Raw genomic sequence first — 25,370 nt, 5'->3', positions numbered from 1 at the left:
AGAAGGAGGAGGAGGAGGCAGTGGAGGAGGAGAAGGAAGAAGTGGAGAAGAAGGAGAGGAAGAAGGATGGAGTGAGGAGAGGAGGAGGGGAACTTTTTTTCAAAAAACCAAATAGTTCTGGATTCAGTTCAGGCAAGTATTGATCCAGAGATCAAATGATGAGACCAGACTCCCTTTTTTTTTTTTTTTTTTTTTTTTTAAGGCGGAGTCTCGCTCTGTTTCGCAGGTTGGAGTGTAGTGGTGCAATCTCTGTTCACTACAAGCTCCGCCTTCCGGGTTCCCGCCATTCTCCTGCCTCAGCCTCCCAAGTGGCTGGGACTACAGGCGCCCGCCACCATGCCCAGCTAATTTTTTGTATTTTTAGTAGAGACAGGGTTTTGCTGTGTTAGCCAGGATGGTCTCGATCTCCAGACCTCGTGATCCGCCTGCCTCGGCCTCCCAAAGTGCTAGGATTACAGGCGTGAGCCACCGCGCCCGGCTTTTTTTTTTTTTTCTTTTTCTTTTTTCTTTTTCTTTGAGACGGAGTCTCGCTTTGTTGCCCAGGCTGGAGTGCAGTGTATGATCTCGGCTTACCACAACCTCTGACTCCCGTGTTCAAGTGATTCTCCTGCCTCAGCCTCCCAAGTAGCTGGGACTACAGGTGTGCACCACCATACCCGGCTAATTTTTGTATTTTTAATAGAGATGGGGTTTCACTATGTTGGCCAGGCTGGTCTTGAACTCCTGACCTCATGATCTACCTGCCCAGGCCTCCCAAAGTGCTGGGATTACAGGCGTGAGCCACCGTGCCCGGCCCAGGCTCCTATTTTATCTCCCCATCCTTGGCGATTCTTCCTCTGTGTTGCGTCCATTTACAGACAAATCATTAGATGGTGGCCGACAGCTTCTGGAGCTGTCTCCTTCCAGGACATTTGACAGCCTTTTCCCCAGCATTCTTAGGAAAAATCCCAGGGCTCACTGTGATGGGACAGGTTTAGTCACCTGCCCACTCTTGAACCAATCACTTAGCCAGGGAACGTCAGCACTGATTGGCCTGTTCTGAGTCACAGGCTCTATACCCCATCCAGGGTGGCGTCAGCATGGGTAGAGGGATCTGGGTGAGGCTTGACTTTGAAGGATGAGATTTGGGACGGTTGTGAGAGATGATAACCAGAGGGAGGTGACTTGGTTGGTGACCTCTTCCCAATTCACTTCGAGGAACATCCGGGTCTAACTTAATTCTGAGGACTGTTTGTATTCTGTATTCTGAAGTCCCCAAAAGTGATTGGTACTGAAAGGGCTAGGCTGGTTGGCTGCATTTATCATCTCGCCAAAGGCATTAATTAACCTGGGTCCCTCGCCTCACGCTTAGCAGCAGGTGTCTGGAGCCAGCCCTAGGTAGCTATTGTAGTTCACGGAGTGACCACGGGGAGGAGCCGGAGAAGCAGGAAACTCGTCTTCATTCTTTGTACATTTAAAAAACTGGTGTATATGGAAACTAGTGTATATTAAAAACAGTATATGGAAAAGCGAATCTTAAATGTTCATTCTATGAACTTTCTTTTTTTCCTTCTTTTTATTTTTATTTTGAAACAAGCTCTTGTTCTGTTGTCCAGCTTGGAGTGTGCAGTGGTGTGATTATGGCTCATTGCAGCCTGGACCTCCTGGGCTCAAGTGATCCTCCTGCCTCAGTCTCCGAAAGTGCTGGAATTACAGATGTGAGCTGCCATGCCCTGCCTTGTATTGTTTCTTTTTATTTTTTTTTCTCCAAAATATTTTCCATCCTCAGTTGGTTGAATCCACAGATGTGGAACCCTCAGATACAGTCATGTTCTGAGATATGTGCTGTGAGGCAATTCCTTCATTGTGCAAACATCACAAACCTGAATGGTGTAACCTACTGCAGACCTGTGCTGTACTGTATAGCCTATTGCTTCTAGGCTACAAACTAGCACAGCTTGTTGCTGTCCTGAGTACTGCAGGCAAGTGTAATGTAATGCTAAATATTTGTGTACCTAAACATAACTAAAAATGGAAAGGGTACAGTAAAAATATGGGTATCACAGCCAGACGTGGTGGCTCATGCCCGTAATCCCAGCACTTTGAGAGGCTGAGGTTAGAGGACTACTTGAGCCAAGGGGTTCAAGACCAGCCTGGGCAACAGAGGGATCTCTACAAAAAATTTTAAAAGTAGGCAAGTGTGGTGGCACTTACCTGTGGTCCCAGCTACTCAGGAGGCAGAGGTGAGAGGATCGTTTCAGCCCAGGGGGGGTTTCGCCTGCCTCAACCTCCCAAACTGCTGAGATTACAGGCATGAGCCACCATGCCTGGCCTAGGCTTGACTTTGTTCAATAGCTTTATTAAGGTGTGATTTACATAGTATAAAATTCACCTCTTTTTATACATAGACTTCAATAACTTTAGTAAATTTAAACTGTTGTGCAACCACCACCACTATCCAATTTTAGAACATTACCGTGACCTCAGAAAGATTTCTTGTGCTCATTTTAGATGTGTTTTAATCTCATTTTCTTCAACAGCCTTTGAACACTTTGTGCCAGGCAGTTTGGTAAGCAATACGAGTGATTTTAAAAATTCATAAGACCTGGCTGGGCGCGGTGGCTGACGTCTGTAATCCCAGCACTTTGGGAGACTGAGGTGGGCAGGTCACTTGAGGTCAAGAGTTCAAGACCAGCCTAGCCAAGATGGTGAAACCCCATCTCTACTAAAAATACAAAAAATTAGCCGGGCATGGTGGTGTGTGCCTATAATCCCAGCTACTCAGGAGGCTGGGGCACAAGAATCACTTGAGCCTGCAAGGCAGAAGTTGCAGTGAGCTGAGATCACACCACTGCACTCCAGCCAGGGTGACAACAAGATTCCGTCTCAAAAAAATAAAATAAAAATCCATAAGACCTATCCTTGCAATCTGGAGGGGAGACAGACAAGTGACTGGCTCATTGTGAGTCAGAGGAGGCACAGAACAACGTTGCCTGTTGGGTGAACCAGAAAGAGTTCATCGTTTCCAAAACGTTAACTGCAAACAGTGGTTAGAGGAATGTGAAAGTGGAGAGGGTGGAAGGGTGGTCAGGATGGGCCTTAGATGCCGAGCTAAGATCTGTCCAGGCAGCGTCTGGGAAAAGCAGAATTCTTTTCATACCAAAGACAGCGAAAGACAAGTCTGCCTCTCTCATTGGACTGAGCACTCTTTTTTTTTTCTTTTCTTTTCTTTTTTTGAGATGGAGTCTCGCTCTGTCACCCAGGCTGGAGTGCGGTGGCGCTATCTCGGCTCACTGCAAGCTCTGCCTCCCAGGTTCATGCCATTCTCCTGCCTCAACCTCCCCAGTAGCTGGGACTACAGGCACCCGCCACCACGCCCGGCTAATTTTTTGTATTTTTTTTAGTAGAGACGGGGTTTCACCGTGTTAGGCAGGATGGTCTCAATCTCCTGACCTCGTGATCCACCCGCCTCGGCCTCCCAGAGTGCTGGGATTACAGGTGTGAGCCACTGCGCCCGGCCTGAGCACTCTTAAGGACTAGAGTCTTAGCCATCTTCTTTACCACTAAAGTCTCCAGTGTTTGGTGCAGTGTCTAGCACATAGGAGGTGCTTGCATTAACTTTCTAGAGCTGCTGTAACAAAGTCCCACAAACTAGGTGGCTTAAAAGAAAAGAAATTAGGCTGGGTGTGGTGGCTCACGCCTGTAATCCCAACACTTTGGGAGCCCAAGGCGGGTGAATCACCGGCGGTCGGGAGTTCGAGACCAGCCTGACCAACATGGAGAAACACCGACTCTAATAAAAGTACAAAACTAGCTGGGCACGATAGCACATGCCTGTAATCCAAGCTACTTGGGAGGCCCAGGTAGAAGAATCGCCTGAACCCAGGAGGCGGAGGTTGTGGTGAGCCGAGATGGTGCCATTGCACTCCAGCCTGGGCAACAAAGTGAAATTCCATCTCAAAAAAAAGAAAGAAAGAAAGAAAGAAAAAGAACAGAAATTGGGCTGGGCGTGGTGATTTGTGCCTATAATCCCAGCACTTTGGAAGGCCGAGGTGGGTGAATCACCTGAGGTCGGGAGTTTGAGACCAGCCTGACCAACATGAGAAACCATTATCTACTAAAAATACAAAATTAGCCAGGCATGGTGGCACATGCCCGTAATCCAAGCTACTCGGGAGGCTGAGGTAGGAGAATCGCCTGAACCCAGGAGGCAGAGGTTGCGGTGAGCCGAGATGGTGCCATTGCACTCCAGCCTGGGCAACAGGAGCGAAACTCCGTCTCAAAAGAAAAAAATAAATAAGTAAAATAAAAGGTATTTGCGAAAAACCCATAGTTATCATCATATGCCCCCTTAGATCAGGAACAAGACACAGAGGTTCACTTTTACCACTGCTAGTCAACATCTTACTAGAAGTTGTAGCCAAAGCCTTTAGGTAAGAAAAAGCAATAAGAGGCACCAAATTGGGAAAGAAGAAACAAAACTATCTCTATAAATATAGAAAATCCCAAATAACACACATACAAAAATTACTAGAGCTAATAAGCAAATTCAGCAAAGTTTCAGAACACAAGATCAACTCACCAAAACCAGTTGAGGGTTTTCTTTTTTTTTTTTTTTTTTTTGAGACCGAGTCTCGCTCTGTGGCACGGGCTAGAGTGCAGTGGCCGGATCTCAGCTCACTGCAAGCTCCGCCTCCCAGGTTTACGCCATTCTCCTGCCTCAGCCTCCCGAGTAGCTGGGACTACAGGCACCCGCCACCTCGCCCGGCTAGTTTTTTGTATTTTTTTTAGTAGAGACGGGGTTTCACCGTGTTAGCCAGGATGGTCTCGATCTCCTGACCTCGTGATCCGCCCGCCTCGGCCTCCCAGAGTGCTGGGATTACAGGCTTGAGCCACCGCGCCCGGCCGAGGGTTTTCTTATTATTTATTTATTTATTTATTTATTTTTTGAAGAGTTTTGCTTTTGTTGCCCAGGCTGGAGTACAGATTCTCCTGCCTCAGCCTCCCAGGTAGCTGGGATTACAGGCACCCACCACCAAGCACGGGTAATTTTTATATTTTGTATTTTTAGTAGAGATGGGATTTCATCATACTGACCAGGCTGGTCTCAAACTCCTGACCTCAGGTGATCCGCCCACCTCAGCCTCCCAACGTGCTAGGATTATAGACCTGAGCCACCGCACCAGGTCCAATTATGGAACAATTCAAAAATGTAATTAAGAAAACAGCTGGAGTCGGGCGCAGTGGCTCATGCCTATAATCCCAGCACGTTGGGAGGCTGAGGTGGGCGGATCACCTGAGGTCAGAAGTTCGAGACAAGCCTGGCCAACATGGTGAAAACCCATCTCTATTAAAAATACAAAAATTAGCTGGGCGTGGTGGCGCGCACCTGTAGTCCCAGCTCAGGCAGGCTGAGGCAGGAGAATCACCTGAACCGTGGAGGCGGAGGTTGCAGTGAGCCAAGATCATGCCACTGCACTCCAGCCTGGTGACAGAGTGAGACTCCATCTCAAAAAAAAGAAAAAGAAAAAAAGAAAACAGCTGAGTGTGGTGGCTCACGCCTGTAGTCCCACCACTTTGAGAGGCCTAGGTGGGTGGTTCCCTTGAGCCCAGAAGTTCAAGACCAGCCTGGGCAATGTGGTGAAATCCTCTCCCTACAAAACAAAAAAGAAAAACCAAAAAAAACAAAATTAGCCAGTTGTGATGGCATGTGTCTGTATTCCCAGCTACTCAGGAGGCTGATATGGGAGGATCACCTGAGCATTGGAGGTCAAGGCTGCAGTGAGCTGTCATGAATCATTGCACTCCAGCCTGAAAAAGGAGTGAAATTCTGCAACATGTTACAACATGAACTTTGAAACCATAATTTCTGCTCTTTTTTTTTGTTTTTTGAGATGGAGTTTTGTTCTTGTTGCCCAGGCTGGAGTGCAATGGCACAATCTCGGCTCACCACAAACCTCTGCCTCCCGGGTTTAAGCGATTCTCCTGCCTCCGCCTCCCAAGTAACTGCGATTACAGACATGCGCCACCATGCCCGGCTAATTTTTTATTTTTAGTAGAGACAGAGTTTCTCCATGGTGGTCAGGCTAGTCTCCAACTGCCAGCCTCAGATGATCTGCCCACCTCGGCCTCCCAAAGTGCTGGGATTATAAGCGTGAGCCACTGCATCCGGCCTGAAAACATAATTCTAAGTGAAATAAGCCAGATACAAAAGGACAATATTGCATGTTTCCACTTATAGAGATACCTACAAGAATCAAATTCATAGAGACGGAAAGTACAATAGTGCTTACAAGGGTCTGGGCAGAGGGAGGAAAGGGAAGTTTGTTTTATGGGTAGAGTTTCAGTTTGGGATGTCGAAAAAGTTCTGGAGATAAACAATGGTGATGGTTACATGCCATTGGCTACATGAATGTACTTAATGCCACTGAATTGTATATGTGAAAAATGGTTAAAATGATACACTTTGCCGGGCATGGTGGCTCAAGCCTGTAATCCCAGCACTTTGGGAGGCCAAGGCGGGCAGATCACGAGGTCAACAGGTAGAAACCATCCTGGCTAACATAGTGAAGCCCCGTCTCTATTAAAAATACAAAAATTAGCAAGGCGTGGCGGTGCACATCTGTAGTCCCACCTACTCGGGAGGCTGAGGCAGGAGAATTGCTTGAACCTGGGAGTTGGAGGTTGCAGTGAGCCGAGATCGCACCACTGCAAACTGTAGCCTGGGCGACAGAGCGAGACTGCATCTCAAAAAAAAAAAAAAAAAAAAAAGTACATTTTATGTCTCTTTTGTACCATCCCCCCTAAAAAAATGATTTTAAGAGTCAAGATCTCGTCGGGCGCGGTGACTCACGCCTGTAATCCCAGCACTTTGGGAGACGGAGGCGGGCGGATCACGAGGTCAGGAGATCAAGACCATCCTGGCTAACACTGTGAAACCCTGTCTCTACTAAAAATACAAAAAATTAGCCAGACGCGGTGGTGGGCGCCTGTAGTCCCAGCTACTGGGGAGGCTGAGGCAGGAGAATGGCGTGAACCCGGGAGGCGGAGCTTGCAGTGAGCCGAGATCGCGCCACTGCACTCCAGCCTGGGCAACAGAGCGAGACTCTGTCTCAAAAAAAACCAAAAAACAAACAAACAAACAAAAAGAATCAAGATCTCTCTCTTGTCTGTCAAAGTGCACTGCAGTTTCGGACTCAGCCAGCTTCCCTAGCTCAAGCAATCATCTCGCTTCAGCCTCCGGAGTAGCTGGGACTGTAGGCGGTGCCACCACACTCAGCTCATTTTTTATTTATTTTTTCCTTTTTTCCCTTGGTAGAGACGAGATGCCTAGGCTAGATTGCCTAGGCTGATCTCGAACTCACAGAACAAAGGATCTTCCCGACTGGGCCTCAGTGTGGGCTTTCATTACGCTGGGATTACCGGATTACAGGCGGCCGCAGCACACCAGGAGCACACACTTCCCGCTTTAAAAATTCAGGCTGTGATTGGCTGTCATTCGGTATTATGCTAATTAAGCATGCCTGTTTTTAAACTTCTTAAAACAATTTTTTAAAATCACATTTCCGCCTAAAACGTTAAAATTTCTCAAGTGATAATATTCCAAAAGATGTTTGTTGGCAAATTATTTTTCTATTTGTTTCCTAATGGCATCGGAAATAGCGAAAGTATCTCGCCATCAGTTAAAAGTTAGCAGCAGATGTAGACCCAGCAGAGGCTGCCAGTTGGACGGTAAGACTATACTTTCAGGGATCATTTCTATAGTTTGTTACTAGAGAAGTTTCTCTGAACGTGTAGAGCACCGATAAACCACGAGGAGGAGACGTAGTGTTCTTTTCTGAGCGTGAAGCCGGCGTTTGGGGTTGTTTTATTGCAACCGCCATTTGCCGTTGATGATCGTTCTTCTCTCCATTTTGGGGAGAAAGAGGGGAAGAACACCGTCTGAGTGGTTTTCTTTCTTGGTTGGGTAATGATAGGCAGTAAAGTAATATTTATTTGGTGTTTGTGTGTTTTTTTAAGTTTTTCTGATGCTGTAAAGAACGTGTTTTTTCCCATTTCATATGAGATAGATTGTGTGTTTGGTGCGGGTGCTTTTTCAGTTTTATGAGCGGAGAGGATTTTGCGGTACGCTTCTGTTGTCTGCTTTTTCTCGCCTTGCGCCTTTTCTCGCCTTCCCGCTGCCTCTTTTAACGTCGTTTCACGCCCGTCACCCCACCCCCGGACGGGGTCTCGGGGTCTGTTGTGTCTAACGTAGCAATGTCCGTGTCCCGGGCTCAGGCGATTCTCCTGTCTAAGTCCTCCCGAGGCACACGCCACGCCAGGCTTTTTTTTTTTTTTTTTTTTTTTTTTTGTACAAACAGGGTGTCACCGTGTTAGCCAGGTTGGTCTCGAACTTCTGACCTCAGGGGATCCGCCCGCCTCAGCCTCCAAAAGTGCTGGGATTGCAGGCGTGAACCGCTGTGCCCGGTCTTATTTTTTTAGAGACAGGGTCTTACCATATTGCCCAGGCTGATCTCAAGCTCGTGAGCTCAAGGGATTGGCCTTCCAAAGTGCTAGGATTACAGGCGTGACCCACCACGCCCAGCCTCAGGTGCCTTCTAGCAGCTGGAATAGACTCTCGGCAGGGCGCAGTGGCTCACGCCTGTAATCCCAGCACTTTAGGAGGCCGAGGTGTTCGAGACCAGCCTGGCAAACATGGAGAAACCCTGTCTCTAATAAAAATATAAAATTCCCTGGGCGTGGTCGCACATGCCTGTTACAAAGGAAAGCAATTTAGTATTCTCCTAATTAATCTTGGGTGCTATGCTTATTTCTTTTTTTTTTTTTTTTTTTTTTTGAGACGGAGTCTTGCTCTGTCGCCCAGGCTGGAGTGCAGTGGCCGGATCTCAGCTCACTGCAAGCTCCGCCTCCTGGGTTTACGCCATTCTCCTGCCTCAGCCTCCCGAGTAGCTGGGACTACAGGCGCCCGCCATCTCGCCCGGCTAGTTTTTTTTGTATTTTTTAGTAGAGACGGGGTTTCACCGTGTTAGCCAGGATGGTCTCGATCTCCTGACCTCGTGATCCGCCCGTCTCGGCCTCCCAAAGTGCTGGGATTACAGGCTTGAGCCACCGCGCCCGGCTGCTTATTTCTTTTATGTTTCTTTAGTAAAAAAATTTTTTTTTTTTTTTTTTTTTTTTTTTTTTTTTTTTTTTTGAGACGGGAGTCTTGCTCCCAGGCTGGAGTGCAGTAGCTCGATCTTGGCTCACTTCAACCTCCACCATCCTGGGTTCAAATGATTCTCCTGCTTAAGGCTCCCGAGTAGCTGGGATTAGGGGAGCCCGCCACCACACCCAGCTGATTTTTGTATTTTTAGTAGAGACAGAGTTTCGCCGTATTGGCCAGGCCTCCCAAAGTGCTGGGATTACTGGCATGAGGCCACGACACCTAGCTGTAAAATAAAATCTTAAATTAGCGTTTTCCTTTTTTTTTTTTGAAACGGAGTCTCACTCTGTGAGTTCGAGACCAGCCTAGGCAGTATAGCTGAATCCCATCTCTACCAAAGGGAAAAAAAATAAAAAATAAAAAATGAACGGGGCATGGTGGCACCATCTGTAGTCCCAGCTACGCGGCAGGGTGAACAGGCTGATAGTTTTGATCGCCCCACTGCACCCCAGCCTGGGAGACAGAGTGAGATCTTGACTCTTAACATTTTTTTAGGGAGGAAGTTATAAAATAGACATAAAATGTACTTTTACCTTTTTTTTTCTTTGAGATGGAGTCTCCCTCTGTCGCCCAGGCTGGAGTGCAATGGCATGATCTCAGCTCTGTAACCTCTGCCTCCCAGGTTCAAGCAATCCTTGAGCCTCAGCCTCCTGAGTAGCTGGGATTACAGGTGCCCACCACCACACATGGCTAATTTTTGTATTTTTAATAGAGAAGGGGTTTCACCATGTGGGCCAGACTGGTCTTGAACTCCTGACCTCGTGATCTGCCCGCCTCAGCCTCCCAAAGTGCTGGGATTACAGGCATGAACCACGATGCCAGGCCTTGCCATCTGTATTTCTTTGGTGAATGTCTGTCACACCTTTTGCCCATTTATTTTTTAAATTAAAAAACACTTGACTGGGGTATAGTTGATATATAATAAACTGCATATTTACAATGTACAGTCTGATAAGTTCTGACATTTTTATCACCCACGAAACAATCAGCACCAGTAAGATAATGAGCATATACATCGTCCCCAAGTTTCCTCATGCTCTTTTGTAATTCCTCCCTCTGCTCTTTTCCCTACACCCCATTCCCAGGAGGCTACTATCTGCACTCTGTCACTGTATATGAGTTATATTTTCTGTAATTTTATGCCAAGGGAATCATACCGTATGTCCTCTTTTTTGTCTGTGGTTTTTTTTTTTTTTTTTTTCTGAGACAGAGTCTCACTCTGTCACCCAGTCTGGAGTATAGTGGCATGATCTCAGCCCACTGCAACCTCCGCCTCCCAGGTTCAAGCGATTCTCCTGCCTCAGCCCCCCAAGTAACTGGGACTATAGGCTTGCACACCACACCCAGCTAATTTTTGTATGTTTAGTGAAGACGGTTTCCCCATGTTGGCCAGGCTGGTCTCGAACACCTGATCACACGTGATCCACCCACCTCGGCCTCCAAAGTCCTGGGATTACAGGCGTGAGGCATCATGCTCGGCCTCTTCTTTTTTTTTTTTTTTTTTTTTTTCTTGAGATTCAGTCTTGCTCGGTTGCCCAGGCTGGAGTGCAGTGGTGCAATCTTAGCTCACTACAACCTCCGCCTCCTGGGTTCAAGCGATTCTCCTGCCTCAGCCTCCTGAGTAGCTGGGATTACAGGCGTGCACCACCACACCCGGCTAATTTTTTGTATTTTTAGTAGAGATAGGGTTTCACCATGTTGGTCAGGCTGATCTTGAGCTCCTAACCTCAAGCGATCTGTCCGCCTCGGCCTCCTAAAGTCCTGGATTATAGGCATGAGCCCCCACACCTGCCCTTTTGTCTGCTTTCATTCAGCATATTTTGAGATTCAGCTATGTTGTAGCGTGTATCAGTAGTTCATTGCTTTCATTGCTAAATAATATTCCTCTATGGAAAACAGTATGGAGATTTCTCAAAGAACTAAAGGTAGATCTACCATTCAATCCAGCAATCCCACTACTGGTTATCTGCCCAATGGAAAGTAAGTTGTTATATCAGAAAGAACCCTGCATGCCTATGTTTATCACAGCACAATTCACAATTGCAAAGATAAGGAACCAATCTAAGTGCCCATCAATTGATTTTCAATAAATCAATGTTCATCGTCATCTTCAATAAAGAAAACATGGTATAAACACACCATGGAATACTACTCAGCCATAAAAAAGAATGAAATAATAGGGAGTTTTTTTGTCTTCTGTTTGTTTTTGTTTTGAGACGGAGTCTTGCTCTGTCGCCCAGGCTGAGTGCAGGGACGCGATCTCGGGTCACTGCAACCTCTGCCTGGGTTGAAGCAATTCTTCTATCTCGGCCTCCCGAGTAGCTGGGACTACAGGCGCACGCCACCACGCCCAGCTAATTTTTGTATTTTTAGTAGAGACAGGGTTTCACTGTATTGGTCAGGCTGGTCTCAAACTCCTGACCTCAGGTGATGCACCCATCTCAGCCTCCCAAAGTGCTGGGATTACAGGTGTGAGCCACCACGCCCAGGATGAAATAATGTTTTTTTGCAGCAACTTGGCTGGAACTGGAGGCCATTGTCTAAGTGAAGTAGCTCAGGAGTGGAAAACTAAATATCATATATTCTCCTTTATAAGTGGAAGGTAGGCTAGGGGTGTGCAAAGGCATACAGAGTGTTATAATGGACATTGGAGACTCAGATGGGGGAGGGTGGGAGGAGGGTGAAACATGAAAAACTACATATTGGGTGCAATGCACAATCCTTGGGTGACAGTTGCACTAAAATCTCAGACTCCACCACTATTCAACTCGTCCACGTAACCAAAAACCACTTGTACCCCAAAAGGTATAGAAGTAAAAATACATAACTATAGTAATAATCATTATTATAGTCAATTGTTTTGGCTATATCCTAATTTGTTTATCCAACTTTACCTGTTGGATTTATGTTGTTTCTGGGTTTTGGCTATTACCAATAAAGCTGTTATGGAAATTTATATGCATGTCTTTGGATATAAACTTTTTTTTTTTTTTTTTTGAGATGAAGTCTTGCTCTGTCACCCAGGCTGGATTACAGTGGCCCGATCTCGGCTCACTGCCAGCTCCGCCTCCCGGGTTCACACCATTCTTCTGTCTCAGCCTCCCGAGTAGCTGGGACTACAGGTGCCCGCCACCATGCCCAGCTAATTTTTTTTGTATTTTTAGTAGAGACGGGGTTTCACCGTGTTAGTAAGGATGGTCTCGATCTCCTGACCTCGTGATCTGCCTGCCTCAGCCTCCCAGAGTACTGGGATTACAGGCATGAGCCACCGCACCCAGCAGGATATAAACTTTCTTTACTCTTGGGTAAATACTAGGAGTGGAATGGTTGGATCATATGCGCGCTTTTTTGTTTTGTTTTTTGAGACAGAGTTCTGCTCTGTCAGCCAGCCAGAGTGCAGTGGTGCGATCTCAGCTCACTGCAACCTCTGCCTCCTGGGTTCAAGCAATTCTCCTGCCTCAGCCTCCTGAGTAACTGGGATTACAGACGCGTGCCACCACACCCAGCTAATTTTTTGTATTTTTAGTAGAGACGGGGTTTCCCAATGTAGCTTTTTAAGGAACTGTCAAACCATCTTTAAAAGGGATTGTACCATGTGCCTTCACACCAGTTGTATGAGAGTTCCAATTCCTCCTTATTTTTGCCAACTCTTGGTGTGATCAGTCATTTTAATTTTATTCATTCTAGTCAATGTAGTGTCGTAGTGTCTCATTTTGGTTTCAATTTGCATTTTCCTAATGACTAATAAGATCGAGCATCTCTTCATGTCCTGTTTTCTGTCTGCACATCTTGTTTGCTCAAGTGTTTATTGAAACCTTTTGTCTATTGTGTTAGTTTCTTACTGCTGTTGTAACAAATTTCTACAAATTTAGTGGCTTAAAGCAGCACAAATTTTATAATAAGCACAATTTTATAATCAAGCAGTTTTGTCAGTTACCTTAACGAAAAGCTAGAAAATGGCTGGGCACAATAGCTCACACCTGTATCCCTAGCTACTCTGGAGGCTGAGGTGGGAGGATCATCTGAGCCTGGGAGGTCGAGGCTACAGTGAGCTGCGATCATGTCACTGCACTCCAGCCTGGGTGACAGAGCAAGACCCTGTCTCAAAAAAAAAAAAAAAAAATTGGAAAGAGAGATGGGTGGGGAAATAAAAGGAAGGAAGGAAGGAAGGAAAAAGGAAGGAAGGAAGGGAGGAAGGAAAAAGGAAGGAAGGAAGGGAGGAAGGGAGGAAAAGAAAAAGTGGAGCCAACAGGGATCTGAGGTAAGTTTATACTTAGGGAGCCTCCCAAAGTATAAACTGTGAGAGCCTCTCAAAGTTTATACTTTTGGAGGTCAAGAGATTGAGACCATCCTGGCCAACATGCTGAAACCCCTGTCTCTACTAAAAATACAAAAATTAGCTGGGCGTGGTGGTGCGTGCCTGTAATCCCAGCTACTCGGGAAACTGAGGCAGGAAAATCGCTTGAACCCCGGGGGCGAAGGTTGCAGTGAGCGGAGATCACACCTCTGCACTCCAGCTTGGGCGGCTACGCGAGACTCCGTCTTCAAACAAACAAACAAACAAACAAAAAGAATAAAACAAAAACCTAGCCTCAGCCAAGACCTAGCCCAGATAGTAAATTAGCAGGGCTGGGAGTTTCTGTCATATCAGCAGTCAGATGTCTTAAAACCAGAATCTACCCAGAGTATATACATCTTGTATCTTTGCCTTAACCTTCGTTTCAGTTTATGCTATAAAAGAAAAAGAATCCCAGCACTCTGGGAGGCTGAGGTGGGAGGATTGCTTGAGCCCAGGAGTTTCAGGCTGCAGTGAGCTGTGATAGCACCACTGCACTCCAGTCTGGGTGATGGAGGGAGACCCTGTCTCCAAAAAACTAAAGAAAAACCTGTCACGCTACTGACCAATAATAGAGGCTCCCAAAGCGTAAACTGGCCTGAGAGCCCTGTTTGTTCTTCCTGCTACCCTGTCCACTCTGCCCCCACCCCGTTCCGAGACTGGACCGTGCCATGAAGGAAGTCCCTCGGTTACAGCCTCCCCCACCCCATCAACCACGCTGCTGAGGACACGGGAAAGAATGAGAAGCCAGAGGGAGGCGGCTGCTTGCAGGAGGTTTAGCGTAAAGGAGATAGGAATGGTAATGGGAAATTGAAGATAGCAGTTAAAAAGAGCCGTCATTCAAGAATGACACCCCTGATGGCACCTGTGCTGCCCCCCACCTGACAGAAATGGACCGAGGCAGCTGTTATAGTGGATATGAAAAGGCGATTAACATTTTCAGAAGGAGTGGCCTTCTCTGATGTAACCTTGTCATAATGAGGTTGCAGGGAAAAGACACGAAGTTTCCAGTCATGATCACAAGGATAGTATTTCCTGTTGGAGTGATTTTTTGGTTTGTTTTTATGAACATCCTGCATTAGTTTGCAAAACATTTTACATTTGAGGAAACCCAAAACTCATTTTGCCTGAAGAGTTATATTCATTCATCGTTACATCTAGAAAATTACAAATGTAAATATGTGTCTGCTTTACACTCTTCACAAAATATTGTGTGTCTAGACCTGATTGTCATAGGCTTGTTCTCTCAGAATTAGGAAGCCAAAAAAATAAGAAAAAATAATAAAAAAATAAATAAAAACTGGTGAAAGTCAGATGGTTCATAGTCTTTTTGAAACACCAGTAGCCATGTGCATTTTACTTAAAATAACTTTCCTTTTACCTCACCGAAGTACACCATGGTAGGTTATGTCTTTTCCTCTCTCTCTGCCTCTCTCCTCCCCCGTCCCCCTACACACAACTTTTAGATTCAAGGGGTACACGTGTAGGTTTGTTACAGTGGTATATTGTGTGATGCTGAGGTTTGGGGTACAGTTGATCCCATCACCCAGGTAGTGAGCATAGTACCTAATGGTTAGCTTTTCAGGCCCTGTCCCCCCGCCCTTCCTCACCCCTTTTGGAGTTCCCGGTGTTTATTGTTCCTATCTTTGTGTCTCTATGTACTCACTATTAAGCTCCCATTTATAAATGAGAAAGCATGGTAAGGTTTTCTGTTCCTGCATTGGTCACTTAGAATGATGGCCTCCACCAGGCACGGTGGCTCACATCTGTAATCCCAGCACTTTGGGAGGCCGAGGCGGGCAGATCATGAGGTCAGGAGATGGAGACTATCCTGGCTAACTTGGTGAAACCCTGTCTCTACTTAAAAACACAAAAAAATTAGCCAGACGTGGTGGCGGGCGCCTGTAGTCCCAGCTACTCGGGAGGCTGAGGCAGGAGTAAACCTGGAAGGCGGAGCTTGCAGTGAGCCAAAATCACACCACTGCATTCCAGCCTGGGTGACAGAGTGAGACTCTATCTCAAAAAAAAAAAAAAAAAAGAAAAAAAGAATAATGGCCTCCAGCAGTGTCCATCTTGTTGCAGAGGATATGGTTTCCGTCTTTTTTATGGCTGTGTAGTATTCCATGGTGTGTATCTACCTTATTTTCTTTATCCATTCCACCATCGATGGGCCTCTAGGTTGATTCCATATTTTTGCTATTGTGAATAATGTGATGAATATGCAAATGCATGTCTCTTTTTGGTAGAATTTTCCTTTGAGTACGTACCGAGTAATAAGATTGCTAGGTTGAATGGTAACTCTGAGGTTCTTTGAGAAATCTCGAAACTGCTTCCCACAGTGGCTGAACTAATTTACACTCCCAATAGTGTATAAGTGTTCGCTTTGCTCCACAGCCTCGCCAGCAGCTGTTATTTTTTGACTTTTTAATAGTAGCCGTTCTGACTGGTATGAGATGGTATGGTATCTCAATGAAGTTTAGATTTGCATTTCTCTAGTGGTTAGTGATGATCAGAATTGTTTCTGTGTTTGTTGGCCACTTGTATGTCCTCTTTTGAGAAGTGCCTGTTCATGCTCTTTACTCATTTGTTAATGGGTTTTTTGTGTTTTTTTGTTTTGTTTTGTTTTGTTTTGTTTTTGCTTGTTGATTTAAGTTTTCTTTATCAATTCTGGATATTAGATACACAGTTTGCAAATATTTTCTCTCATTCTGAAAGTTGTCTGTTGACTCCACTGATAGTTTCTTTTGCTGTGCAGAAGCTCTTTAGTTTAATTAGATCCCACTTGTCAATTTTTGGTTTTATTGCAGTTGCTTTTGGGGACTTAGCCAAAAATTCTTTGGCAAGGCCAATGTCAAGAATGGTATTTCCTAGGTTTTATTCTAGAATTTTTATATTTTGACGTCTTCCATTTAAATCTTCGGTTAATTTTTAGGTCGGGTGTGATGGCTCACACCTGTAATCCCAGCACTTTGGGAGGCCAAGGCGGATAGATCACAAGGTCAGGAGATCGAGACCATCCTGGCTAACACAGTGAAACCCTATCTGTACTAAAAATACAAGAAATTAGCCGGGACCGGGCACAGTGACTCACGCCTGCAATCCCAACACTTTGGGAGGCCAAGGCGGGTGGATCACAAGATCAGGAGATCGAGACCATCCTGGCTAACATGGTGAAACCCCATCTCTACTAAAAATACAAAAAAAATTAGCCAGGCTTGGTGGCATAGCAGGAGAATGGCGTGAACCTGGGAGGTAGAGCTTGCAGTGCGCCGAGATCGCGCCAATGCACTCCAGCCTGGGGGACAGAGCGAGACTCCATCTCAAAAAAAAAAAAAGAAAGAAAATATTTTTGTATAGCTATATAATTTGTGTGATTTTTTGCTTGTTTGAGACAGGGTCTCACTGTCACCCAGACTGGAGGGCAGTGGCGCATCACAGCTCACTGTAGCCTTGACCTCTTGAGCTCCAGAGACGCTCCCACCTCACCCAGGAGGACGTCAGTCCTCCAGGCAGACATCAGGCCCCAGATGGACCCTGGACTCAAAGTGTACACCAGGCCCCAAGTTGACAACCAGGCCCCAGATGAACAACGAGGTCCTAGTTGGACAGCAGGCCCATGTTGAACACCACACTCGTGGACATTTGGCCGCAGGCAGACACCACGCCTTAGGTAGATACGTAGGCCCCAGGTGGGCATTAGACCACAAGGTGAACAACAAGACCCAGTAGGCCATCAGGCCACAGCTGGATACAGTCACCAGGAGAACACAAGGCCCCAAGAGGGACATACGCCCAAGGCAGACATCAGGCCCTAGGTGGACATCAGACCTGAGGAGGACAACCGGCCCCCGGTGAACATCAGGCACAGGTGTCCAAGCAGGCCCTGGGTGGACATAATAGTGTCTAGGTAAGGAGTTGTCCTGGAGGGAGGGTGAGCAGTCAGCAGCCTAGTGGAGTCCTGAGGAGGTCTTATGGAAGGAAGGGGCCAAGGGGACGGAACCTTAAAGAAGCGACCTCACTTCCTTGATGACACATCCAACAGAACTTAGAACTCGGGTAACCAGGCGCCCAGATCCTAGAGTCAGCCCAGTAACCAGCTCACTTGGTGGGAGACGCTGGAGAGAGCAAGATGTTCTCATGTTGCTTCCCCACTTCGAGAGGTTGCTGCTTCAGGAATGGAGGGAGTGAGAGCCTTTTCCGACGATGCCGAAGAAGGCTCATCCCTCACCCCAGACGCCTGTGGCCTTTTGTAAGAAGGCGCACCCAGGTACCACAGGGCAGCCCGGGGCAGGCCCTAGCGGGCCAGGCCACACCAGAGATCCCATCGGGGCTGCATCTGCACACTGCCCTCCTCCAGGAGGAGATTCGGGAGCCCATGGAGGCACAGGCACATGGTGAGGTGGCCTGCAGTCTGGAAGATTTTGCGGGGTCGGTGTTTAGGGGCTGGAACTCCTTTAAATTCAGGGAGGTTGTTTCTGTGTTTGGAAATTCCAGTGGAAAGTGACTGACGCTGGTGACCCTTTCTCCTTTTTCAGCTCTTATTCCATATGCAGAAATAGGAGCATTTCCAGCACCAGCTGTTGAGCCAGAGCCAGCATGGGAAGAGTCCCCTCCAGAGACAGCGCTGGAGGTGGAGGGAGCTCCAGCCCAGGACGAGCCCAAGGAGGAGCTGCCTGAAATCACGGCACCTGCTGTAGCCACTGGCCTTAGCCCTGAAGTTGAACATGTGGCAAGAGAGAGAGGCAGCAGGGAGGGGGTGACCAGCACGGCCCCAGCCAGCAGCTCCTATGCTGCCCCTAGTCCTGGGCACGGTGGCAAACATGGAGGCGGAGAGCCTGGGTTTGGAGAGAGGCTTCTGTCATTCATTAGAGCCGCAGTCCTGCTGCTGCAGGGCCTGTTTACTCTCCTGCTGCTGGTGGGGTCTATCTGGGTGCAGGAGGTGCTGGAGAGCATGAAGAGGAGGCTGGGAGGAAGAATTCCAGCAGCTCCTCCTGCACTCAGAGGCGGCCTCCTCTTCCGGGCACGGATGTCTGTCTGTAACTGGGCATCCAGGCTGTTTGCCCCTGAAGTGCTGCCCAGGATGGGCTCTTAAAAGGCCGGCAGGGGGTGAGGGGACCAGGAGGCAGCTCCAAAGGGTACAGCAAGCAAAGCTTTTAAAGACAGTCCTTGTGCCCCAGGATCTCCGTGCCACCACCTGCCCTAGCATTTATTAATACTATTAGAATTATAAGTTGATGGAACTACATTTCAATAAAGTTTGATTTATGAAACTTCGCGCCTTTTTGAACTCCCTAATGTTAGACGGTGTTTTTGAGGCGATCCTGAAAATCTCTGATAGTTGTGTCTTTTGTTGTGTTTGTTTGTGTGATTGAATTACCATCGAGTCAACTGTTACTGGAAACCTTTCAGGTTTGGCTTTTAGAAGGCCTTGACCGGCCGGGCACGGTGGCTCACGCCTGTAATCCCAGCACCTCAGGAGGCGGAGGCGGGTGGATCACAAGGTCACGAGATTGAGACCATCCTAGCTAACACGGTGAAACCCCATCTCTACTAAAAATACAAAAAATTATCCGGGCATCGTGGCGGGCGCCTGTAGTCCCAGCTACTCTGGAGGCTGAGGCAGGAGAATGGCGTAAATCCGGGTGGCAGAGCTTGCAGTGAGCTGAGATTGCACCACTGCACTCCAGCCTGGTCGACAGAGTGAGACTGTATCTCAAAAAAAAAAAAAAAAAAAAAAAGAGAGAGAGAGAGAGAAAAGAAAGGCGGGGGAAAAAAGCAAGTACGGGGTGAGAAGAGAACTGTGCAGCGAAAGCAGCCAATCTGATTGCAGAGGGAGACTGGTCCTTAGAAGCTCGTTTGGGGAGAGAATGAATAGAGGAGGCACAGAGATGGGGAACAAACATTTAGCTGGTGAGAGAGATTTAAGACAAATGGGAAGAGAAATCTTGCAAAAAGGACACATTCATGCACATCCTCAAAGATGAACATGCAGTCATCTCTACATGTAGAAATACACTCAGTTACACATATAAAAATACAGATGCATGGAGAGCAAGCATACAAACAGACACATATTTCTACACATGCGCTCATGTGTGTCCAGATACACACACACTAAACATGCAAAACATGAGAGCAGTTACACATAGATATGCATCCTCACATATATGCAAATGTTACATCCTCACACAGAGACCCACAGTCCAGTGTGCACATATCCACACAGGTACGCAGCCATAGAACAGACACACATACAAATAAACATATAATGTGCACATACAGACAGGCATGCGCAGATTTATCTATGCACATAGACACGTGTACTCAGTCATACAGATACACACACTCTGACACAAGGGTGATTAATATTGTGAGCTCAGTAGCTTCCCCGACCTTCATCTTTTCCCTGCACTTGTTTCAAAGGTGCTCAGCAGACTCCTGGCGAGGCTGTGTGAGGCAGGGGAGGAGCTTCAGAGTCCTCACAGCTTTGTGAGGCAAAAGTCTAAGTCCAGTCCTGGCCTCTGCTGTTCACCCACCACTGGGCTATTAATGCCCTGTCTGCAGGTGAGAGATTCTGCATAGACTAGTCTTGGGATTTTTTTCTAACTGGCCATTTTTCTCCTTGGCACCTCCACTGTCCCACTAGGAAGGGCAAACACTCTGCAAGGGAAACCTGAGAAATGGTTGTGAGTCTCCTCAGACAATAAGCACATCCTCCACCCACAGCTACCTCAAGGGCCCATCAAATCAGAACCAGGATTACAAATATTTATGACTTTACACATATACTATAGTATTTACAGTACCATAAATGCATCTGTTTCTCTGGTACAGCAATCTCTGAGATAGAACAGTGTTCTGTGTTTGCCAAGGGAGACAGGGCCAATGCCCAGGCCACGCAGGACGTCAGGGCAGAAGGTGGCATATCGTGGGGTTTCTGGTCGATCTGCAGGGCCCAGCTTCTCCATTAACAGTGGGCTGTAGTGAGAAGCTTGCCAAGACACGCATATCGACTGGAGTTGGACTCTCCCCATCCTTAGAACTGTGGTCCTTTGGCCTCAGCCAGACTCAGGGAGGACAAATGGTTCAGTGTTTTTGACCTGACCTGATACTTCCTGGGGACCCAGCCTGCAGGGCCGGTGAGCTACCTGCTTTCTCAGCCAAAGGGCTCTTGAAGCAGCAGCAGCAGCTTTTTCTTGCCTTTGTAGATCTGTTTGAGATTGTTGATGAACTGGGCAAATTACAGGTAGTCATCCTGGGGCAGCAGGAAGGTCTCCCGAGCCTTGCTTAGAAACCCAATGAACTGTCCATACCGGCAATGGCTGATGTATGTTAGGTGTAGTGTGGGGTGTTGATGTAAGCATTGATGGTGGCATCAGCAACTGGTGCAATGGAGCTCTGTCAGTGGAGATGAGCTTTCCAGAGCTGCGGCGGCCTGGGATGCCCACCAGGCCAAATGCAGTCACCATGCAACCTCACACACAGGATGTCTGAAAGCACCATGGCAACGTGCACACTCTTCACCACCAGGGGGATGAGAACTGCCAGCTCATTCTTGCCCAGACAGTGGCTGAGGGCACAAACACAGAGCACATCATTGATGGCTGTGTGGGTATCCTGGTTAAGAGCCAGGTTAAGATGGCTCATGGCCAATGAGGCCAGCTTGAAGGCGCGGAGCTGCAGCCACAGAGGTGCATGTAGGAGGCAATGGGGAACAGCTGGGAATGGGGCGTGCCACCGGCAGCAGCCTCAGTGGCAATCTGGCAGGCGGCCTCAAAGGCAATGTGGTCTTTTTCAGAGTGTAAGGGCTGATGACAGGGCACAGTTCTGTGGATGCTTCATAGCACGCTGCAAGGCCAGTGTGCAAGCACAGCTAGCCAGTTCCTCCTGCTGTGGATAGTTAAGACTGAGGCGCAGGATAGTGGTGTGGGATACGGCTGTGGCAGCTACAATACTAGTAGCCTCAGTAAGGGTGAAGAGTGTGTCCCAGCTCTGCAAGATGCTCACTGGGGCCCACACACCTGTCAGGCCAGTGCCTGAGCTCAGCCGTGGCCATCTGGGTCCTGATTCAGGTCTGCTCAGATTACTGTGTGGGGTTCCAACTTGGCCAGCAGAGATGAGTTCTCCTTCCTCTTCAGCAACCTTGAGATGATCTGAGGCAAACCAGGGCAAGAGAAGCATCCCAGATGGCCAGACCCTGCTTGGGGTCTCTTCCTATCCCTTCTGTCTCCAGGTCAGAGGGTTGAAGGTTTCTGCAGGTGCTCTTAGCCCCTCACAAGGATGGAGCAGTAGAGCCTGGGGTTTGCTTGCCCCGGGGCCAGAGTGGCGGATCTGCCAGGGGTTCTAGCTGAACTGGGGCCTCTCAGGGTAGAATCTTGTGCTGGGCCTTTGGGCTTTAGAAAGGGTCATGATCCTCCAAGGTGTCTGGGGTTTCCCACAAGCATGGACAGGGATGGGGACAAAACCACCAGGCCCACTACCTCCCAAGGGTGCACTTGAGTATTGGCAGCTGAAAATTCATTCTCTTAGACGTGTCTCCCATGTGAGGGTCAAAGTGCTGCTGACGTCAGCATATGGTTGGTTAAAGCAGTGAGGACAGAACTTGGGCTGGCTGAACAGAGGCCATCTTCTCCTACCAGCAGCCCCCTCCTTTCTTAGGCCATCAAGAATAGGAATATGAGAGATCCATGGATTCGTTGTCCCGTCCCAAGAGTAGGGTGTAGAAACTCCTTTCCCCTGGGGGTAAAGGGAGGTGGGAGATACCCACTTCTGTAGCACGGGTCACCAAGCATTGTACTATCTCTCGGGGTCTCCAGTTAAGGGTTGATAAGGTCATCCGCATCACCTGTAGCCCAGGTTCCAGGGCCACGTTGAGCAGGGTGCTGTCAGTACTACTGTTAGTGGGAGTAGCAATCTTAAATGCATTTTCAGCCAGTTCGAAGATGAGGGAGGAAGAACAAATGTGCCTCTGCATTGCTTCCGGAATTGTTCAGAGCCTCAAAGTGTCTCCTTTGGCAGCAGTCAGCATGGTGGAGGCCAGTTCCCACCACTTTGATTCCAAGTGTACAAGCGGGAACCAGGGAGGATAACGGCTGGACACCAGAGACACCACAAGGTGAGGGAGGGATGTGTTGCCTGCACAACCTGAGTTTTCTAAAACAGGTAACCTTATGACACGTAAGGCTAATTTATAGGCCGGGTCTGGATCATGAGACAGCAGAGCTGAGAACAAATACTGGCAGAAGTATGCATGGAAATGCTCTCTCAGTGGATGACTTCTCCCAGATCGCTGAAAGGGCCCCCTTCCAGCAACAAGATGCTCTATTTTTGGAGTGTTTGCACTAAGTCTTCACCCAGTTCCAGCTCTTGGAGTTGGCCGAGGAGCTGCTCCTCATTACTGCACACCTTGTCCTGTGGGTAGGAGCCTTCAGGCATTACCCTCTGTGACCCAAGCCCATGGAGGCAGCTTCCAGGGCCAATGACAAGTAGGACTCACTGCTGTTTGGGGAGCCTACAGCCACAGGTACATGTTGGTACACAGGGGGTCTGCTTTCATTCATATTTAGACAGCCGTCATCATTCAGGAGGCAGGCCTCAGTCAAAGTGAGAAACAGGCAGTCAATGGATCCAGGGGGTGGCCCACCCAGCCCTCCAGGTTTGTGATGGTTGTGGTTCCTCTCCGCAACACCTCTTTCTTCTGATGCTTGTAGATTTTCAGTTGCCACTGCTGCTGCAAGCTCAGAGTATTAATAATGGCCACTGTGAGTCTCAGGGCCTCTTTTGGATAACCATGGGAATGTGGGGCATCAACCCGAGCATAGGCTGTGGCACATGCTCAAACCACAGTGAGTGGCCTTGGGAATGAAACACCAGTCTTGGACGGGCGCGGTGGCTCATGCCTGTAATCCCAGCACTTTGGGAGGCCCAGGTGAGCAGATTATAAGGTCAGGACATCAAGACCATCCTGGCCGACATGGTGAAATCCCTTCTGTACTAAAAATACAAAAACTTTAGCTGGGCATGGTGGCGGGCGCCTGTAGTCCCAGGTACTCGGGAGGCCGAGGCAAAAAAATGGCGTGAACCCGGGAGGCAGAGCTTGCAGTGAGCCGAGATGGCACCACTGCACTCTAGCCTGGCGGCAGAGTGAGACTCCATCTCCAAAAAAAAAAAAAAAAAAATACAAAAATTAGCTAGGCATGGCGGCACGTGCCTGTAATCCCAGCTACTCAGGAGACTGAAGCAGGAGAATCACTTGAACCCGGGAGGCGGAGGTTGTGGTGAGACCAGATTGTGCCACTGCACTCCAGTCTGGCAACAGAGCTACTAGACTCTTGTCTCTCAAAAAAAAAAAAAAAAAAAAAAAAAAAAAAAAAAAAAAAAATTGCACAGATCCCTGAAAATATGATTATGTACATTTTCTTTTTTGTTTTGTTTTGTTTTGGCTCGGTTTTTTGAGACGAAGATTCGCTCTTGCACCCAGCCAGGAGCAATGGCGCATTCTCGGCTCACCTGCAACATCCGCCTCCCGGGTTCAAGCGATTCTCCCGCCTCAGCCTTTCAACCAAGTAGCTGGGATTACAGGTGCGCTCCACCAATGCCCCGCTACTTCTCTTTTTTTCTGAGATGGAGCTCCGCTCTTGTCACCCACGTGGAGTACAATGGTACGTTCTCGGCTCACTGTAACATCCGACTCCTAGCTTCAAGCAATTCTCCTGCCTCAGCCTCCCGAGTAGCTGGGATTGCAGGTGCCCGCCACCATGCCTGGCTAAATTTTTCGTATTTTTAGTAGAGACGCGATTTCATTATGTTAGCCAGGCTGCTCTCCAACTCCTGACCTCAGGTGATCCACCCGGCTCGGCCTCCCAAAGTTCTGGGATTAAAGTATGAGCCACCGTGCCCAGCCTGATTATATATATTTTCAATAAACATATGTGAAAATGGTCTCAGGTCTTTTAATAATTAGAAGACCAAAATAAATAAAAATGTAATAACATTGCCCACTAACCAGAATATAGAAAAGAAAGACTGACAAAATCAGGTGTTGCAAAGGACATCTAATTAGAATACTCTTAAACTTGTGGTTGGGTTGTATATTAGTCAAAAAAATCTTTGAAATTAAAAAAATTAATTGATAAATTGTGTGAATTTGTGGTGTACCACATTGTATATATATACACACACATACACAGACACACATTGCAGAATAGCTAAATCTGTGTATATTTATATACAGCCCCAGACATACATTGTAGAATGGCTAAATCAAGCTACCTAGCTTATCAGTTACCTTAGATATTTATCTTTTCTTTTTTTTTTTTTTTTTTTTTTTTTGAGATGGAGTCTCCCTCTGTCACCCAGGCTAGAGTGCAGTGGTGCGATCTCAGCTCACTGCAACTGCCGCCTCCGGGGTTCAAGCGATTCTCCTCCCTCAGCCTCCCGAGTAGGTGGGATTACAGGCACCCGCCACCATGCCCGGCAATTTTTGTATTTTTAGTAGAGATGGAGTTTCACCATCTTGGTCAGGCTGGTCTCAAACTCTTGACCTCGTGATCCGCTCACCTCACCCTCCCAAAGTGCTGGGATTACAGGCGTGAGCCACCGAGCCTGGCCAATACTTATCTTTGTGTGTGTGTGTGTGTGTGTGTGGTGAGAACATTTAAAATCTGCTGTCTTAGCAATTTCAAATATTACCACATTGTTATTAACTATAGTCAACATGTTGTACAATAGAGCTCTTGAGCTTTGTCCTCCTAGCTGAAATTTTTAGGGACATGCATTGCATTTGAATATGTGCATTACTATGACCAAGCAATTTTATTTATAGGGCTGTACTTAACTAAAATATACATGTGA

The 25,370-nt window shown here is 47.4% G+C and overlaps 1 protein-coding gene, 1 non-coding gene and 1 pseudogene across 2 annotated transcripts; 2 read left to right on the top strand and 1 right to left on the bottom strand.

Moving 5' to 3' along the window:
- Nucleotides 1-7,712: 7,712 nt before the first annotated feature.
- On the top strand, nt 7,713-7,929 carry LOC119620390 (small nucleolar RNA U3). Its single transcript, XR_005236921.2, has one exon. It is a non-coding gene; the product is annotated as a small nucleolar RNA U3 (small nucleolar RNA).
- Nucleotides 7,930-15,589: 7,660 nt separating this feature from the next.
- Nucleotides 15,590-18,749, top strand: LOC103242499 (CMT1A duplicated region transcript 15 protein-like protein). Its single transcript, XM_008010587.3, has 2 exons — nt 15,590-17,911; nt 18,053-18,749. The coding sequence occupies exons 1-2, from the start codon at nt 17,647-17,649 to the stop codon at nt 18,607-18,609; spliced, it is 822 nt and encodes a 273-aa protein (XP_008008778.3). The 5' UTR covers nt 15,590-17,646; the 3' UTR covers nt 18,610-18,749.
- A 1,924-nt stretch (nt 18,750-20,673) lies between these two features.
- LOC103242575 (zinc finger SWIM domain-containing protein 5-like) lies at nt 20,674-23,414 on the bottom strand (annotated as a pseudogene).
- Nucleotides 23,415-25,370: the final 1,956 nt, after the last annotated feature.

This window comes from Chlorocebus sabaeus, chromosome 16 (assembly GCF_047675955.1).
Source record: "Chlorocebus sabaeus isolate Y175 chromosome 16, mChlSab1.0.hap1, whole genome shotgun sequence".
In the NCBI taxonomy this organism is placed as follows: Eukaryota; Metazoa; Chordata; class Mammalia; order Primates; family Cercopithecidae; genus Chlorocebus; species Chlorocebus sabaeus.
Note: the sequence above shows the minus strand (reverse complement) of the source record. Positions and strands in the feature narration are given on the sequence as shown.